The sequence below is a fragment of the Lathamus discolor genome, chromosome 2 (assembly GCF_037157495.1).
Source record: "Lathamus discolor isolate bLatDis1 chromosome 2, bLatDis1.hap1, whole genome shotgun sequence".
NCBI lineage: Eukaryota > Metazoa > Chordata > Aves > Psittaciformes > Psittacidae > Lathamus > Lathamus discolor.
This window is the reverse complement of record NC_088885.1, coordinates 18,991,028-19,010,108: the sequence shown is the minus strand read 5'-3', so window position 1 is coordinate 19,010,108 and position 19,081 is coordinate 18,991,028. Positions and strand designations below refer to the sequence as shown.

Here is a 19,081-nt window from a genome sequence, read left to right as displayed (position 1 = left end):
CTATTAAAATAAAAAATCTTTAGAGAATCTGCCTATTCTGTTCTCATTCCCTAGAGCAGAAGAGCATATACTATTCCCAGGGGAACTGATCCCCCTCAGACAACTGCTCCTGGTCTTGCCTAAGGTCTTGCTCTACTACTTACGTGTTGTCTAGGAATGTCGTGAAAAAACAGGCTTTTGCTTCTTGCCTCATAGTGTGTGCTAACCCACTTCTAAAGCAAAATAAACCCAGGCCTTTAAAGTAAAGAAAACAGAACTTGTTGGTGACAGATGTTTCTGGTAAGACAAATTTACTGCCAAACGAAAAAGCATTTTTAACTCATAAATTGCAGCTCACTTTTATTACTATTTCCCCTTTTAAAACACTTCATGTTATCCTGATTCTAATGTGCTATGGATTCTCATTCTCACTGTAAATTTTATGGTACATTTTTGAAGTTCTGCAGAGTTAAATGTATATTTTTTTTTATAGCCAGACTTTTGTTCCTCTATAATCTTGCGAAGTATTGCTTCCAACTTGCTGTTTAAGACCTGGATCTATTTCAGGTTTTGAGGCAGTATAGCCAGTGTGCGGTTGATGTACCATGCCATTTGTACTAGTGCCTTCTATGTCTATGTTTTACACGGTCTGGCAAGGAGCAGGGACTGCCCAGAAAATATTTTAGGAGGAATAAATACCTCTAAGTAACAGTGCATTATAGAAATCATTGTGCTTTAGGGCCCTTGTCTGCCTAGCTTCTCTGTGTCTGAAGACTTAAGCAAGACCACTTGTTCCCTTGACAGTTTGATGTGCATGTACAGGAAAGCACAGAACATTTCATGCAGCTGCTCAAAAGTTTTAATGGAAAAAATGAGGGAGGGAAGGGATAGGAAAATAAGTTTTTACAAAGGCATGTAATGACAGGACAAGGGGCAATGGCTTTAAACTGAAAGAGGGTAGATTTAGGCTGGCTGTAAGGAAGAAGTTATTTACTGTGAGGGTGGTGAGGCGCTGGCGCAGGTCGCACAGAGAAGCTGTGGCTGCCCCATCCCTGCCAGTGTACAAGGCCAGTTTGGACGGGGCTTGGAGCCACCTGGTCTAGTGGAAGGTGTCCCTGCCCATGGCAGGGTGTTGGAACTGGGTGATCTCTAAGGTCCCTTCCAACCTGAACGATTCTATGATTCTGAATTGTGACAAATAACACTGTAATTATTAAAGAAGGATGAGTATTGCACTATAAGACATGCTAAGGCACATGAAAAACAACAAGGTGCTTGGTGACAGCCAGCATGGCTTCACTAAGGGGAAATCCTGCCTGACCGATTTGGTGGCCTTCTGTGATGGGGCTACAGAACTGATGGACAAGGGTAAACCAGTTGATGTCATCTACCTGGACTTGTGCAAAGCGTTTGACACTGTCCCACACAACATCCTAAATTGGAGAGGTATCAATTTGATGGATGGACCACTCGGTGGATAAAGAACTGGCTGGATGGCCACACACAAAGAATTGTGGTCAACAACAGCTCAATGTCCAGCTGGAGACCAGTAACGAGTGGTGTCCCTCAGGGATCAGTATTGGGACCTGTCTTGTTTAACATCTTCATCACTGAGATGGACAGTGGGATTGAGTGTGCCCTCAGCAAGTTTGCCGATGACACCAAGCTGTGTGGTCCGGTTGATACGCTGGAGGGAAGGGATGCCATCCAGAGGGACCTTGACACGCTTGTGAGGTGGGCTTCTGCCAACCTTATGAAGTTGAACCATGACAAGTGCAAGGTCATACACCTGGGTTGGAGCAATCCCAGGCACAGCTACAGATTGGGCAAAGAAGAGATTCAGAGCGGCCCTGCGGAGAAGGACTTGGGGGTGTTGGTCGATGAGAAAATGAACATGAGCCGGCTTCAGTGTGCGCTCGCAGCCCAGAAAGCCAACCATATACTGGGCTGCATCAAAAGGAGCATGACCAGCAGGTCAAAGGGGGTGATCCTGCCCCTCTACTCTGCTCTTGTGAGACCTCACCTGGAGTATTGTGTGCAGTTCTGGTGTCCTCAACATAAAAAGGACATGGAACTGCTGGAACAAGTGCAGAGGAGGGCCACGAGGATGATCAGTGGACTGGAGCACCTCCCGTATGAAGACAGGCTGAGGAAGTTGGGGCTGTTCAGCCTGGAGAAGAGAAGGCTGCGTGGAGACCTCATAGCAGCCTTCCAGTACCTGAAGGGGGCCTATAAGGATGCTGGGGAGGGACTCTTCGTCAGGGACTGTAGTGACAGGACAAGGGGTAATGGGTTAAAACTTAAACAGGGGAAGTTTAGATTGGATATAAGGAGGAAATTCTTTCCTGTTAGGGTGGTGAGGCACTGGAATCGGTTGCCCAGGAAGGTTGTGAGTGCTCCATCACTGGCGGTGTTCAAGGCCAGGTTGGATGAAGCCTTGTGTTGGATGGTTTAGTGAGAGGTGTCCCTGTCCATGGCAGGGGGGTTGGAACTAGATGATCTTGAGGTCCTTTCCAACCCTAACTATTCTATGATTCTATGATTCTACAATTTTCTCCCATTTATAATATTAATAACCTTGGCAGGATTTAGTACTGAAAGCTCCTGAACACCAGAAACAAAACAGATGTAGCAGGATGTGCTGAGCACAGAGTTCACTGTCTGCAAAAGAACCTGCCTTATCATCTTTTTAGTAGCATGGGATACAGTGGTATGTTCCTACTGAAAAAAAGATAACCCGAGTAAAACGTTACTCATAGCAGTAGTGGTATTTTGGTATAAAGTGCTTCATGCAGTCAACTACCTGCGAGGGTTAGCAGGTTTCATCTGTATCATGTGTTTCCAAGTCTTAGGAGTTTCCTTTGCTTGAGGAGGCAAGGCTGAAGAGAAGCAATGTGAGCCGGCAGTACGTTACGTGAATACTGTGCCTTACACAGTGTATGTCTTCAGACTGAGCATTTGGGTGCAAGAGGGAGCATTCATGGGAAGTTTCAGCACATTTTTTACCAGGGGTAGCTCTAGTCTGAATCTTTTTCCCTCTGAGTATGGCTTTTAGACATGCTCAAGTAAGCCATTGCTCCCATCGGCAGAAGTAGTGGGAAATCCTTGCAATTTGCACTGATTGCACTGCACTGAATTAGGTTTCAGATGGCACCTTGTCTTTGCTTTTTCGTGCACCCAGTTTTCTTCCTTAGTCATGCCCATTTGAATTCACTCGTCAGGATTGGATCACATAGGGGAACATGGGTTATGGTTCTTCATGTTATGTAGAAACCTCATTGTAAGATACAAAACAAATTCTATCTTTCCTCCTTTGAAAGTGCCTGTGAAATCGTCCTTTTCTCCTTAGCAAATGGGGCTTACAGCAATGTTTTTTCTGTACCTCAGCATGAGACCATGCTGCTTTAGCATCTGCATATCTAGAGGAGAAAACCAGAAGAGAAATATGTGATGTAAATGCCTCTGTGCATGCATGCACATGCTGGTGTTTCTATACAAATTCTCTAAACCCCTGTAGGAAAATGTTTTCTAAAAATAGTGAAAGAATAAAGGCTGAATCCTATATTAATTGCTTACTACTTTAAAGCTGTGATATCCTAGAAACTTATTTCATTGAATATACTTTTAGTGTCTAAGCTAGTTACTATCATTTTGGGTAAGGCTGCAGGCTAAGCTGCCATTTCTTCCAGTTCACTGTTTTGATGATTTCTTTCAGTCTTGACATTCTTTGGCCCTTTGAGTTACATATGTATTACTAAAACATAAAGTGTGTAGCATAGCAAGGAGCCTCTGTGTTCCTGAAAGTAAAACTCTTAAATACTTAAAAGCAGTCATTTCCATACCCTAAACAGCAGTAAACTACTTTAATCTCTTAACTATCTTTGGAAGGACAAAGCTTTAAATTATGTTGAATCGTTTCATAACCAGGTAGATAAAATATATTCTGAAATAAAATAAACAAGGTATTTCTTTAATTTAGTGGGCTTGGAATTGTTTGAATCATTTTAATATGAATAGAGTTTTCACCACCTCTGGGTTACTCCAAGAAAAGGGAGTAGCTTCATAGTTGAATGGTGCAAAGACAGGAAACCTTACTGAATTTTCCCCTCTCCTTCTCTCCCATCTTCCTTTCGTTGAAGTAAAACACTGTTTCTTGCAGTCTTGTTCTAGTAGGTCTTGTTGCTCTTCTCTGGACTGCAGCAGCTGGTTCTTGTCTTGTCATGCTATCCATCTAAAGATGAATACACTAATGCAGCTCAAGCCTTTGCAGAATCAGAAGATGGGAGATTTACACATTTCATTGTTATCAAGTTGTTTTGGCTATGAGGAACCTTTCTCTACTTCAGTTGAAGGGAAGCGTGGTAAAAATGCAGCAACATAACATTTCACATCTGCTGCTAAGCAGCTAGATCCTTGGGCTGCAGGGGGTGTTCAGGGCAGGGGCTGCATTTAGGTTCTTTTCTGGGTTTGCTGGTATTTCTTGTTTGAAATCAATGTTAGATCAAAGTTGTGTTCTTCTAATAGCCTCATTGTGGAACTGTTACCTAAGCCTGCATTAAAAATAAGTACAGTTTTGTGCGGAGTGTTTGGAGCTTGTTACTTTTTAGGAACTTCAAACTGCAAAATTGAGGCTGGCTTTGGCTGTTGTGTTGGATTTTGAGGGGCTTGGGTGGGGTTTTTTTTTTTAGATTAGACCATACTGAATACATAACTGTAGTTCTGTGAATTTAAAATGGTTGATGCTGTTTATACTTTTGTTGTCACCATTTTCAATGCAGAAGACAGAAAATGTTTCACCGTAAATGTCACATCTCACTTTTCATAGCATTAGACCTTGGGAAACATTGTTGACAAGTTTAGTAGGGACCTGTGGGTATGGAATTTAGTGGTCAACATTATATAAGGATTTTGAGCCTCTCTGCTTTATTCAAAGTTTTCTTCCGTAGTCAAATTACTGTTCCTTACAGAATCATGTAACCTCAGGAAAACTGTAGGCCAGCAACTGTGTGAAATTGTAAGAAAGTAACTTACTTGTGGAATATTTCCTATCTTCCAAATTAACAGAATATGAAGAGTTTATTTATTATTATTATTGTATTTGGTTGTTTGGTTTTGTGGGGTTTTTTGTTATGTTGAGGTTGGTTGGTTTTGGTTGCTTTTTCGTTTGTGTTGTTTTGGGTTTTTTTTTTTTCTTTTTTTAACTTCTAGCATAAAAAAAAAGCTTTTAGCTATCATGTGAATTACCAAGAGAATACGTTGTCATGGTCCCAGGCTACTTGTGTTGTTTCTTATCCCTGACATTTTAATTCAGTGCTAAATTAATACTTTGCATGTTTAAATACTGGTAAGACATGAAAGTTGTAGGGTTAAAACTGTAGACAGTGCTTTAAAGCTCCTGTGATAATTGTTCTTAGGTATGTATTCCTTTACTGTGGCTCTTGAGACAACTATTTAATAGACAACATTTGAATAATACAAATGTGCAGTTGATAAAAATGGATTAGGGTTTCAGGGTGGTACCAATGGGTGATATTTAATATTGAATGACATGTATTAAGACAAATGCTTTTATATATAATTTATTTGGCATTGTAAATGCATTTATCTTGTGAGATACAGACCCCCTGTTGCCACATGAAGTATTCTGGAAAGGTTTGGAGTAAATAAATAATAAAACCACTTTGATATACAATCTAACAATATTAAATATTAAGACTTTCACATGATTGATTTTAATACTTAATTAACTTATTTAAAGTCCAATGTAACTCTGCTTTGGTATTAAAGATCAGGGAGACATAAGTTAAAATGCAGGAAATGTTACTAAATGAGACAAAATTAATTGCAGTTCATGATCATCAGACTCTGGCTGTTAATCTGTCCATCAGTGGCATGATCTTCTTTGTTTTCTTCTGGACCCCAGCTGATGTTAATGTTACCGTGTCAGTCCATTTTTATGTTTGCATCATTCTATTTTAATGATACATAATCTGATACATTTTATAAAAGAAAACAGACTTGCTTTATGCTATCCAAAGTTTGTCAAGTTGTGCACTTATGAGTTAGTAAGTGTCCCTCCTAAGGCATGTTTCTTTAGTGAGTGGTGGCAAACTGTGGAAGTGGCTAAGTAGAAACACTAGCTAGTTTTAAATTGGAGGGTAAGAAGGGGGTGTTTTGGTTTGATGGGGTTTTGTTGGGTTGTTTTTACTTTTGGAGCACTTGAACTAGTGTCTTCTGTATTTAAATGGAGGTGGTGATAGTAAAGGGCTCAAGTGAAGAACTCAGTGCTATCAGGTAGGTGTTCTCTGTGACCTAAATAAGAATCACTTCCAGAGCAAATAATAAAGCAGTGAATATTACAGGTTGGAACCACATTTTCAAAAATGTCCATTAAAATTATCCAGCTGGAAATATATCAAATAGTCTTCATGTTCCAAAGGTCATGTTCAGGACTGCTTCCTGCTCACCCTCTATTCAGAGAAAGCATGACTTTTTTTCTTTCTTTTTATTTTTCTTTTCTTTAGGAGGAGTAATTTAAAGCCCAGGAGATTTTGGCCAGTGAAAAAAAACCAAACAGGGTCTGGAACTGTTTCTAGATTATTTGCAAGTCATCTATACTTTATTGCTTTATATAAACACAATGTGTGTTTATTCTCTTAATACTCAGTTCCCTATCTACTTTAAAATGTTTTCACATTCTGGAGAGTCCTCATTTCTGTGTGCTAACATGCTTGATTACTTCATAAGCTGCAAATGAGGGGCAGAGTTGTGCACCCTCATAACATGATGCTGTCAAACTTAACAAAACATTCATAAGACCATTACCACATCAGACATTTGCTTTTAGTTAGGTCGTTTTAATCAATTTGACTTTACAGGGCAGCTAATTTATCACTTAGCTAAACAAGTATTTCCTCTACTTGTCATCAATTTAAGTAATTAAAATGGTAAACTTTGCTATATGGCATGAAATAAAGGCCCAAAGATAATTTGGAGAAGGTGGATGATACAGTCGAGTAGAATGAATGCAAAGTATTATTTAAATACTTTGGTACGCTTCAATAGTTTTCAGAAATGTCATATTCTGGTAGCTTTGCTGGTATGGATATAAGCTGGTTTTTATTTATAGCACATCCAAAATTGACCAACATTGTTCAGCTTCTTACTCAAAAGTTAGTGGGTTCTTGTTTTCGTTTTTTTAAGCATACAATGTTTTGGTATTTTGCTTGATTGTTTGGGGGTAAGAGGTTATTAGGCAGCAAGGCTGGGACAAGTGCTGCAATTTGTGCAGGTGTTCTGCCCTGGTCCTAAGTACCTCCTCAAGGCTGCAGGTCCTCTCATTTCACCACTGGGGGATGGGAAGAGAGGGGAAATGAATGTTGTAGAAGCTCAGAACTGCCTAATTCTTTTTCATCTTCTCAGTTCCACCATCAAAATATCCTTTGTGAGTCTGATTATATTTTCTAATTTTGCCCAAACAGTATGAATACTCTTCACATCTTAAACATAGTCCAGAAGCCTGTCTTTCAAAGAATTTTTGGTATTTGCATTGAGAACCTGGGTTGACAGGTCACAGGTGTACTGATAAGATGCCTTCACTGGAAAGCAGACTGAATTCACTCCACATGCATTGGTCAGTGAGGAGCACACCTGAATGCTGGTCTCAGTGGCGTGAGGGCTGTCCCTGTTTGCTTACCTAAGGAGAGTAGCCAGACTAGTTTATATGCCTGTCTTTTCCTTGGGCTCATGGGTGGATTAGTTTCTCTTTTCATTCCCTTAACTACATAAATGTTTCATACACAGCCTTAATTATTTTTTCATATATATTAAAGAATAGTTGAACTCCCAGTGCTGGGAAGGGTGCCTGGTCTTTGGGGGTTTTAGCCCTTCAGCTCTGGAGGAAAAGAAGTAGAAATAGATAAAAGAATCACTGTTAGCTCTGACTGAGATGTTAGGGTTTAACTAGATAGCCAGTATCATCAAGTCTTGAAATCTAATAATTGAATTCTAGATTTTTATAACATTTTTATTGTTTCACATTGAGAATGTTTTTAAATTGCATCTTATTTAATATGAACAATATGTTATAGGCCATTACAAATCAGCCACAAACCTGTAAAGAATTAATCTGTCTCAGAGTAAGATCCCAAGTGTAATCATAATTGTTTAATAGTTCTCTTTTCTCTTTGTTCAAACAGCTGAAAAGAACTTAAGTATAAAACTGTAGAGAAAATTGCTTGGACTAAGGAGTGACAAGACTAATAGGTAGGGATTTTTTTTAACACTAATCAAATGTATCCGTAAACAAACACAAGTAACTGATTAAATCACTCTGCAAGTATCAAAAGTAAATCTATTCAGCTGTTTAAAACTACTCTAACCGTCTGTAAAGTAAATTATGGCTATTATGTGTTGTAAAGGCATGGTATTTGGGGAGTATTTAAAAAAAGAGAAGGTGGATACAGAACAGGAGAATGCAGAACAACAAATTTACTACAGCTAATTTCATACTGTGTTACGGACATAGGACAATACATGTCTGAAGCATATTATGTCTTAACTAAGTGGTGGCTGCTAAAACTACAAGGGCTGGTAAGGTCATTTTGTGCCTGGTTCTCAATTTGAAATGCAGTCAGGGTTGTGCCTTGGTCAGATCATGTAGCAGTGTCTGAAGGACCATCAAAATAACAAGTTATTAAACTCTAGCAGCATAGTTCAAAATAAACTTGTAATTTTTTGTGAAGACAAAATCAACAGGTCAGTAGAGAGGTGATTGCAGTCATAGAACCATAGAATGATTTGGGTTGGAAGGGACCTTAAAAATCATCTAGTTCCAAGCCCCCCATCTGGCTTGGAACACTTTACAATGTAATAATTTACAATGTAATAATAATCTACAACTATTACAGTGATATAGCAAAGGGAACAGGAGCAGCAACTAAAATTCCAGCAAGAGAAGACTATAAATGTATCTTTCTGCAAAGTTGTTTCTTGTGTTTTGTTTTAATTGAGAGAATTAAGTGAATTCTTTCAAGTGTTTCATTTATTTTTTCAAGGTATGAGGTAGTTCTAAATGTCTCTCTGTATTCTGTAGCCATAAGACTGCATTAAAATGTTTAAGTGGATAGCAAATTTATAAACATTTTTCTCAGAGTTTCCATTTATGCATTTTTCATTATTATGGTTTAGAAATTACATAGGAAACCCATGATGCGTACTTGTGTTTATAATACATTTTGTTGAGCTAGTACAAAGAGTTGTTCAAGGCAATTCTGGTTTAGTGGTGTGTTTTAATCATGTGATTGCACTAATTTGACATAAAGGTGTATCACTGCAAAAGTGGGTAGTCCTGCCTTCCCTCAGTTACTGGCTCCTTGTTCACAAGAGCTTCACATGTTCTCTTCTGTCTAAAAGTAGTAAGAGATAATGGTGTGATCATTTCAGCACCACACTGACACAGGTGCCAAGGCAGATAAAGGACAAAACCCGTAGGGGACACAGCTGAGAGAGCATCCTTTTGGAAGCAGTCTGAGTGCATTGGTTTGAAGGAGATGCCTAACAGTGGCCCAACTAGCTTTGTTTATTATTTAGTGTTTTGGGTTTGTTTGGGGGTTGTTCGGTTGTTTGGGTTTTTTTACTAACTTTATAGGAAATTAAGCAGATGAATAATGTATAAAAGCAGAAAGGTCTTAGGAATCCCAGTCCCCCTTCATTTATTGACAGTAAACTGAAGGTATAAAGCATATATGGTCAATGCCATGCCTTGTAAGAACCAAAGGAAAACCAGAGCTGAAGTGATTTCCAAATAGGTAATATACCAGTCCTGAAAGTGTAGGAGCACACCTCTTTGTGTGTCTGTCTTTGCATATTTATTTTTAAATATAATTTTATTGGAGTTTAAATGTTACAGTACTTGTAAACTAAGCAGTTAGAGTAAGTGATATTTAAAACTCAGATGGCAATCAGAGGTGACTACTTAGTGTGCTTCGGCAAATCAAACCTATTTTGCTGGCATAGTTCTTTCGTGTTGCAAGTTAATAAACTGCTGTACAGTGACCAAAATGCAGTCTTGACAAATGTACCCTTGTGCTGTTAATGCACTGGAAAGGTCATTTTTTCTTCTTACTGCTCTGACCATAACACTGTCTGCTTTTCACCTTTTTATCCTCTTACTCCTTGCAGCCAATATTAGCTTCCAGCACTCCTCATGTGAACTTCTAACGTAGTTTTTGTTCACTTATGTGGTAGTTTTGTGAATGACATTCAGCAGCTTGTGATGATGAATCTGGGTCACCTACTTCCTGGTGTTTTGATTACATGCTTTCTCCTCTTTTGCCCTTTATTTTTTGAAGAACTTCTTTGTGAGTTATCACTGGCTAGCTGATTATGTTTCTTGAAATGCTTCCTTATCATTACCTTTCTGGAAAGCTAATATAAATCCTATTAAAACCAAAATCAGCCATCATACCAATCAGCAATATCTCATTCTCCCTTTTAACATGTGCTTGTGTCCCTCCTGCTGTTATCTTATACTTGACATATGATTTCTGAAAAAGAAGTACTTAAAAGGAAGTTTTTCTAGGATAGTAGGTCCTGAGTCCAGAAGAGTGATGATGATGTGTGTAACCTTAGCTTTGCTTTATAATCTTCATCATCTGCACGGACTAGTATCAGTTCTTGGAATCAGACTAAGAGATGAGTTGGGGAAGCTAGAAAAAGGAAGTAAAGCTCTTTCCCCAGTTTACAGTCTGTCAAAAACACTCTTGGACTCTTACTTGCAATGTGATAGTTGGAGGCACTATGACAATTCTTTCGGACTACAAATAATAAAACATTTGAATAGAGACACTATTTGTCTGCAACTAGGCAGCTGATGGTGATGTTACATTTGGAAAATAAAGAAAGGTTTTAAGCATTTTTGCTATTGAGTCGTGTGATTGAAAAATAGCTAAAGAAACACTAAAGTGTTTGTTGTTTTTTTTTTTCTCTAGATAAATACCCTTCGATTGGAATTTACTACTTGCCAATATGTATCATTCTGTGTCTGAAACCAGACACCCTTTGCAAACAGAGGAACAAGAAATAGGCATTGATCCCTTGCAGAGTTATTTGAACAAGCCAGAGGAAGGTGAGTTCTGTATGACTGTATTTTTTTTACTTTATACCTAGAAACTTTATATAAATGTGTTATGACAACTCTACCTGTCCTAATTTGTTTAATTCTCTCAATGAACTTGAACAGGGCAACTTAAAGAACATTTCACAGAATATGTACAGAATACTGACACTAATGAAAACCACGAAAAGTCAACTTTCAATTACAGACAGAACATTAGCCAAATGTTTAATGCTCTGTCATCCTTTTTTAATCATAAACCAAACACTGACTTCAGCATAAGAATATTGAAATGCAGCATGATTTTATGTTACTTTCCGAAGCATGGGCTCTTACACCATGTATGTTTTGGGGGATTTTTGTATGGTAAAGTTCAGTGTGTTATTTTGGATGAGATCATGCAAATAAAAAGGCTTTTTTTATTTTTGGCTCAGCACCTATATCCTTACTTTTTAAAAAACAGAAGCTGAGATAGAATGAACAGGCTCTAAACGTAGAAATTACTGTGTAACCTAAAGTAAATTAACTGATGCAGTATTTGGAAGACTAATGAACAGTGAGAACAAACTGCTTTCATAATGCAATGCATGTCTGTGTTGCTTGTCTTTTCTACTTATTTGCAAGTAGTGACAGTATAGTTGGTTCGAAGAAAGTGATAAGCTTAACGAGAAAGCTCTTCCTTGTCATGAAAACATTCCTCAAGTACTCAGTTATACACAGTGGCACCTTAACTACCTGTAATTTTCCAGTCATTGAACACATGTACCAGGAGGGCAAAATAAAAAATTTATTTTACATTACAGAGTTGAAGCAACTTTGTCACATTTCTCAAGTCCCTCACCCAGAACAACTGCTCTGTGTGGGTGTATCTGTCTATAAGTCTTCCATTTACTAGTGCTTACCAAAATAGCTATGTCAAGTTTTGCTTAGTCAGGTTTATTACTTCAGTTTATAAGAAGCTGATGTTTTGCTTTAAAATACATTGGTAAAACTTCATTGTCCCTTTGAGCTAATTCTTTCTTTTTCCTTCATTGGTTTATAAAGCCTTTTCAATGTTAGAAAATGAGAATGAACATCCAGGGGAAAGTATTTTAAAAGCTGATGATTAAATGAAATAGCTTTTCTAGGTCAGTGTTCCTCCTCTGACATCTTAACGATATGGAGCCATTTTAGTTTGATAAACTAAATGCATTTTTGTACATATTTTTAGAAACTTGAAAATAATCTTTTGCAATAAGCTAAAATAATACCCATTTTCCAGAGGAAATGTAGCTTGATTCTAGTCTACCCCAATCAAGAAAAGTATAAGCATTTCTTCTGATTTTTTTTTTTCCTTAAGAAAATACTGGTAATTCTCCCAACTCTGTATTAAGAAAAAACAAGATTTTTTTTACCCTGTTGAAAAAAAAAAAATTGTAAATTAATTTTATCTTTTCTTGTGCCCAGAAGCGATTAGTTACCTTGACTGAAAAGGTTTCTCATTTTTATCCCAACCTTAACATTTCTATGACATACAAAGTTATTAGTATTGAATTGATGTTTAAAAGTGCCATTAATTCATTTACCCCAAATGTTCATTAACAATGTAAATGTATGCTGATGTTCTATGAGACAAGGAAGTGACTAATGACTCTTCGCACTAACAACACTTAAAATGAATAGAAACTTTAGATAGCTAATCTTGAAGTAATCAAGACCCTCATTCAGCTTGGCATCTCTGTATGCTCTAAAACAGCTGTCAACTGTTAAAAATATATACACAACACACACATACGCACATGCGAAGATAAAGATATGTAAATACATGGTTCCCCAAGTCATAAAGGTTACCAACTATGGTACATTTTTTATGTTCTATCTATGTAAATATTTTATATAAAGCATCCATTTAATCTTCATAGGATTTTTTACTGTGAAACACATACTGCATTTTAATTTGAAACTTTGTATATCCAAAATATTGTCTCTGAAGTTTTAATACTTCATCTTAAGTAAGGTGTATGCTTAGATGATTTTAGGTCTTTGGACATCAAAGTCTGCAGTTGTTCATGTCTGTGAAGTCTGTCATTGTCTTCATGAAATTATTTCAAGACAAGGTTTTTCAATTTGGCCTCAAGTTTCAGGCATGATAAAGAATCAGCTTGGTGCAAATGTGTGTGTAAAGTCTTCTGCATCATGTTTCATAGAAATATGGAGGAGAGGTGGTCCATCAGTTGGAGGTGTTCTGTGCAATATTGTAGAATATCAGGACATCTGAATTGTTTTTTGAAGCTGTGCTGAATGCCTTAAGCGTTACCTTGGAAGCAAAGTGCTAGAAGTCTTCACTGAGATGAAGCAAAAATAAAGTGTGTCACTGTAAGGATGCTGAAAATAAATATTTAATCATAAAACTAGTCAGATTTGTTAATCGGTGTGAAGTATTGTATTTTTAGTATATGCAACTGATATCAAAACTTGATGCAGAACCAGGAGATGTCACGTCCAGCTGGAGTTTTGAAATTCTCTCACAAGGCATTTTCATAAAATGAAAGAAATCTCAGAAATACATGAATTGCTGTTAAGTATAGCTTGTTGGAAAACTGTGTGCGTAGACTACTTTTTGTTCATTTGCCGTCAGCTTGGAAGGATGTATTTGATGGGATTCCAGAATTTTTTTGATTGTGTCTAGTAGTGCTTAGTGCTTTTATTAAAATCTCAATTAAGGTATAGAGACAATACATGGTTTATTTGGGACAGGGCTGTTGGCACAGTGGAGGGCAGATGTACAATTCAAAGTAGTACTGAAATTTTGGAGAAGTGGTCTGAGAAGAATAAGACATGGTTCAGTAGGAACAGCTGCGAGGATTAATGTTGCAGATGCTAGGCAGGAGACAATTACCTAGCTGAACAAATAAAAGTAGAGCATTACAGATGAGGTAAGTGTCATTTGAAAAAAGATCTGGGCGTTCATAGCACTCCAAATTTTGTGTAACTGAGGAACTTTGAATCTTGAGTTATGATGAGTCATGAGAATGTGCTTGTTTGCAAGTTTAAAATATTCAGTAATTGACAGTCAGGATCTTTTTTTCTATCCCTTTAAAATATTCAGAAACAACCAGATAAGACAGTATTTCAGTCTTTTTCCGATGGTTGATTTTTCGTTGTCTGATTTGTTTTTAAGACAGAAACATGTGCATTCCATATATGCACTCATATATACTTTTTAAAATAGCATTTTTAATAGTTGGCAAGACATTTGTGGCAGGGATTCTCACTTTAGTAGTTTAATACATCAAATGGAAGATTTTTATTTCTTTAAAGAAATTTTAATTTTGGATTATACCTTTTGGATTTGGTTGTATTTTAATTTACATGTATGTATGTATGTATATGTGCATTGTTTGCTTTTGACTATAGTAACTTGATGGCATATTACTGCATTTTCTGTTCTAAGAATCTTTGTGATATTGTTCATTTCATTCTAACAATATTTTTGAATGATTCCCTCTGAATTAGGGATCTTTATGAGAGAAACCGATGAATCTTACATTTTTTGTCTCCAGCAGAGACTTTATAAACCCTGAATATATGAAGAGACATTTCAGAAACTTTGTTCTTCTACCTTCTCCTTGTGTATTGCAGCAGACAAGTGCTTGAGGTTTATACTACATTGAAACAGGACAACTAGGTTAACTGTTTCTGACCTGCCAGAAATTTTTACTCAGCGTTCACCACATTCTGATACAAGTTTTGAAGAGCATTGTAGGTAGTATTCCCATTCCATTGATGTAATGAGAAAGTTGATCCTCTAAGGACAGACTGGAACAATGCATTTAATACTCTTCAATTTAATTTGCTCAATATCACAATTAATACAATTAAGGTCACTTGAAATGAAACTATTAACGAATTGGGTAATTTACTTTAACAATGTCAGTGTGTTCTCACAATTACATTTGCTTTAATTAGTGTACAAGCTATTATTTAATAGCATATTTCACATAGAAAAATGTAATGTGTTCTTTGTTCTTAATAGAAGAAAAGGGGAAACCTTTAATGGGTCTAAGTGTTTTGGATTTGGAGTTTACGGGGTTATATTTCATGTCTAAAGGCAATAGTTGGTGGTGAAGACAGAGAAGGCTGATATGGCTGGAAGGACAAAGATAACTACTGCAGTGTGTGACTGAAGTTAATCCAGTTGAGACCCATCCATTGCCCACTTCATACTTACCATTGCATCCCTCCTGATTATCAAGGTTGCCTTTAAAAATGTGAGACTGTAAGACAACATTCATATTTCTACTTTGACCGTACTCTGTGTTTTTCCATTGTTCATCTTTGGACAACTTTGCTGTTTTGGTGTTAACCTCATAACCTTGATCACTAGAAAATATTACTTTGTAGAACTATACCTTATATGGAGTTTGAGATACCGAGTTTATATCAATGTTATACAGACAGCATAAAAATCAGAGGGGGATGAATTAATAAAGTAAATGTCAGCTTCTCTGGACCTATCATATAATTTCCTCAAATCATAACTGCAATTCTCATGGGACCATTGTGGTCTTGGGTGCATTCTTTCACATTAGTTCCAGGGTTAAGTGAATTTTTGTTGTCAGAAAATTGTGTTGTCTCCTAATCAGTCAGTAGCTATTCAGTGTTATGTGTTTACAACCCTTTCAGTCAGGGAAACAATGCTAAAGCAGATTGCCCTGTATGGCATTTGTCTGTCTGGTTTTAGAGATTGTTCCTGTGATTACATTTTAAAGGAACCATCACAGAGGTCTAGACCTCTCTGTGTGAGAAGTACATTCCTAGCAAAAAAGCAATTGAGAATGGAAATATAGTGAGTTCTTGAAGCCTCACTACTTTCTTAGCTATTATTTTTTGATCGTGTATTGTATGGTGTCTTGTGTGTCATGTAATGTGTGTTCTTTCGTCTTCTCTTCAGTGAGGGACATGCACATGAAGTATAGCATTGTGTTGTTAAGAGCCCTTTTAAATATGCATGTTACTTTGTGTTTTCATTAAAAAGATGAGATTGGAACAGACTGTTTTGCATTCATTATATTGAAACAGAAGATGTTGAGGGTTGTGATTGTTCTTAATGCCTTTGAGATACCGTGCTATGGTTTGCACAGGTCCTGAGAATGCCCTGCAGCCTTCATTGGCTAGTTTTACCCTTCAGGCAGAATGCTTCAGCATGCCCCACCAGCATAGTTGTTGCTAGTGGTCCTTGTTCAAAACCATTGTCCTTCTCCTAGTGGCGTTGGCTTTTCCATTAAGAGCACAGGAATGGTAAAGCAGAAAGAGATGTCTTCAGTCTGGTTCACTTCATGTGGGATGAATAAAAGCAAAAATGGTTTTAACATATTCAAACACCATATGCTTAACATAACAAGCTGTTTAATATTCATTTATTAATAATAACTACTGTTTAGCTTGCTTTTAATTGAGCAACAACAGGTTTCTAGTGACAAAGACTATTGGAGCAGCAAAGTGTCTTGAGCTAACTCAGCCTGTCACTAGCAGCTTCCCTACAACTCTTCATTTTCTCTTCTCTTTTCTGTATTAGAAATGCATTGTTATTAAGAGATCAGTTCAAAGAGAAGCTATGCATGTTTAAAAATACATATATTTAATATAAAGTTAGTTGAAAATAGCCAGCATGCAGTACAGTTTTTCCTTTAAAGCCTGTATTTGTATGAATGTTGACATGCTCTCAGAAATTTGCCAGTTGAGCATCCTTTGTTTTCACTGCTTGCTATGAGTTTGTATTTAGGAACTGCTGAAGTATTTTAAATCAGCTGTGGGAGTTAATGTGAGTAGCTGACACGGTATTGTGGGTTACTGGCTTCCAGAGTTGGATTTTCCTCTCTAGAATTGGTAGCTCCAAACTTTTTTTGGTGGCTTCACGTTAACTTGCACATTAAATTAATTTCAGTTTGGATATTATTCTGTGGCATGGGTAACTGGCACAAACATCATGTAGGGAAATTGCTTTCAGTGGTTGAAAAGGCAGAAGATAAGGTTAGAGAAGACCTTTTGGACAGCAGTGTCTGTTGTTCTAAAAGAAACCTAAAATGCTTATTTTGGAAGTTCTCCTCTAATTCAGTGTATGGAAATAAGACCATTCACACTAATGACATTGGCAGGCTACCTTGGTTCAGTCATCTCAGCTGGGAGTTTCCAATTCCTTCCAGATACAGCCATGTCCGAATGCTGACATAAATCACTTGCCTCCTGTCATTCATCTAATAACTCCTTGTGACCCTACTTTGAGAAAAGCTGATTTCAGTGTTTCTTTTTCTAGCTTTTCCGAAATCGAGTTTAAAGCTCAGCTAGTTGGTTCTTATCTCACTTGCTGCTGTACCTGTAGTATCATACATGTGGTATAAAAGGAAATGATGCAAATTGAATAAAAAAGAAAGCTTTTTTTACTAAATTCTACATGCATAGAGGAGCTTAAAATACCATGCAGAAATTTTGCTTTTTAACTATAGAAACCTGCTGAACAACAAAATTAAAACAGAATAATGTTTTTTCATATGATCTCTCAGTGTAATTAGAAGTATGCTAAAACTAGCTCATTATTAGAAGGTGTACAGAAGCTAATGATGAGAATGGAATAATTCTTTGAAGTTTTTACTCAGACTTGATACAAAAATATCGTATGAAGTTTACTACCTGTAAACCCCTTACATATGAAGTGTTTCCAGGGAATGATCAAATTTTGTTAAATGGCTGTATCTCCTACATATGGAAAAGGTAGATTCTCTTAATTTAAAAAAATTGAACTGTACAAGTTTGATTGTACTTGTGTATGTATAATAAAAGACTAGTAAATCAGAATTCTAGCTGAGGCCAGCATGATTGGTACAGGATAATAATTAAATGTTTGAGTTCACTTCTGTCCTGACGTACAGAAGACTGTAATTTACAAAGCAGTCTGTGAATTGTGTGCAGCTAGGTGATGTTACAGACCTCTGTATCTGAGATTAAATGTATGTTAAAACATTTTGAAAGAGTTTAACTGCCACAGATTTGATTGTATTAGAAATTGATTGCTCTATATAACAGAAATATGCCAGCACAGATAGGATCTTTCCCATCTTTCATATATGCGGACATTTATGAAGATGCGTAATTCCTTATTTTAAAAAGGGAGGAGTTCAACCTAGTTTCACTTAAGTGCCAAGTGGTACTGCAAAGCTTAAATTTTAGGCTTTGATTTACTAATAAGGCTTATTCTTTAGCCTCCTTGGGTACCTCTGTCCTTGTCCTCTTTGGATGTGCAAAACTAAGAGGTGTAGAATGGGAGAGATAAAGTACTATCACACTTATTTTAAGTGGTAAGAAATTAGCTGGTAAGATGTGTATTATTTATTGACAGTCTGGCCTTTTAACAAAGAAAAATAGGCCTATGCTTAGGTTGCCACTGTTACAACCGAAACAGCTGATACTTTAATGAACAACATACTGAGGGCCATCCAGGACATAAGGCAAATTAAGCAGGTTACAAACTGCATATCTCCTGTTTAGGTATAGGATATCTCCCCAGCTCTGACAATTAGCTCCACTGATCAGGCAAGCAGACAGACAGAAACAGAAGGAGGCCATTTGTATCAATTTGAGGAACAGAACTAGTAATGAAGTAAAATATCCGTACCAGGTAGTTTCACCTCTGCTTTGGAACACATATTTCTAACTGCTGGTTTCAGCTCTGCTATAGCAAATGAATAAATAAATATGTGCTGCTTAACAAAAGCTTATTTTCTGTTGTTTACAAATTGAGAGCAAAGGAATAATACTACTTCTAACCTAGAGGGTTTTTTTTAGAAGGAGAAAACATGTTCTGGACATACAAGCAAATATGAATCTTGGTAACCTGACAGCTTTGTTTAAACATTGAATGTGAGTTTCCTTTCATGAAAATCTTTTCAAAGTACAGCAATTCAGCTGTGAAAACCCGAATACATTAATGATGACAAAGAACCTCTGGAA

At 37.0% G+C, this 19,081-nt stretch overlaps 1 protein-coding gene across 11 annotated transcripts in view; it reads left to right on the top strand.

Annotated features, from left to right (window-relative positions):
- Nucleotides 1-19,081, top strand: part of TBC1D5 (TBC1 domain family member 5) — a 328,319-nt gene that overhangs the window by 127,660 nt on the left and 181,578 nt on the right. For 9 of the 11 annotated variants that reach the window (XM_065666027.1, XM_065666031.1, XM_065666023.1 and 6 more), the window contains one exon: nt 10,971-11,107. In XM_065666027.1, coding sequence (XP_065522099.1) covers nt 11,008-11,107 — 100 coding nt within the window. In that variant the 5' untranslated portion in view covers nt 10,971-11,007. Of the gene's footprint in view, nt 1-8,177; nt 8,245-10,970; nt 11,108-19,081 lie in introns of all 11 variants that reach the window. The other 2 variants (XM_065666030.1, XM_065666025.1) reach the window with 1 other exon arrangement.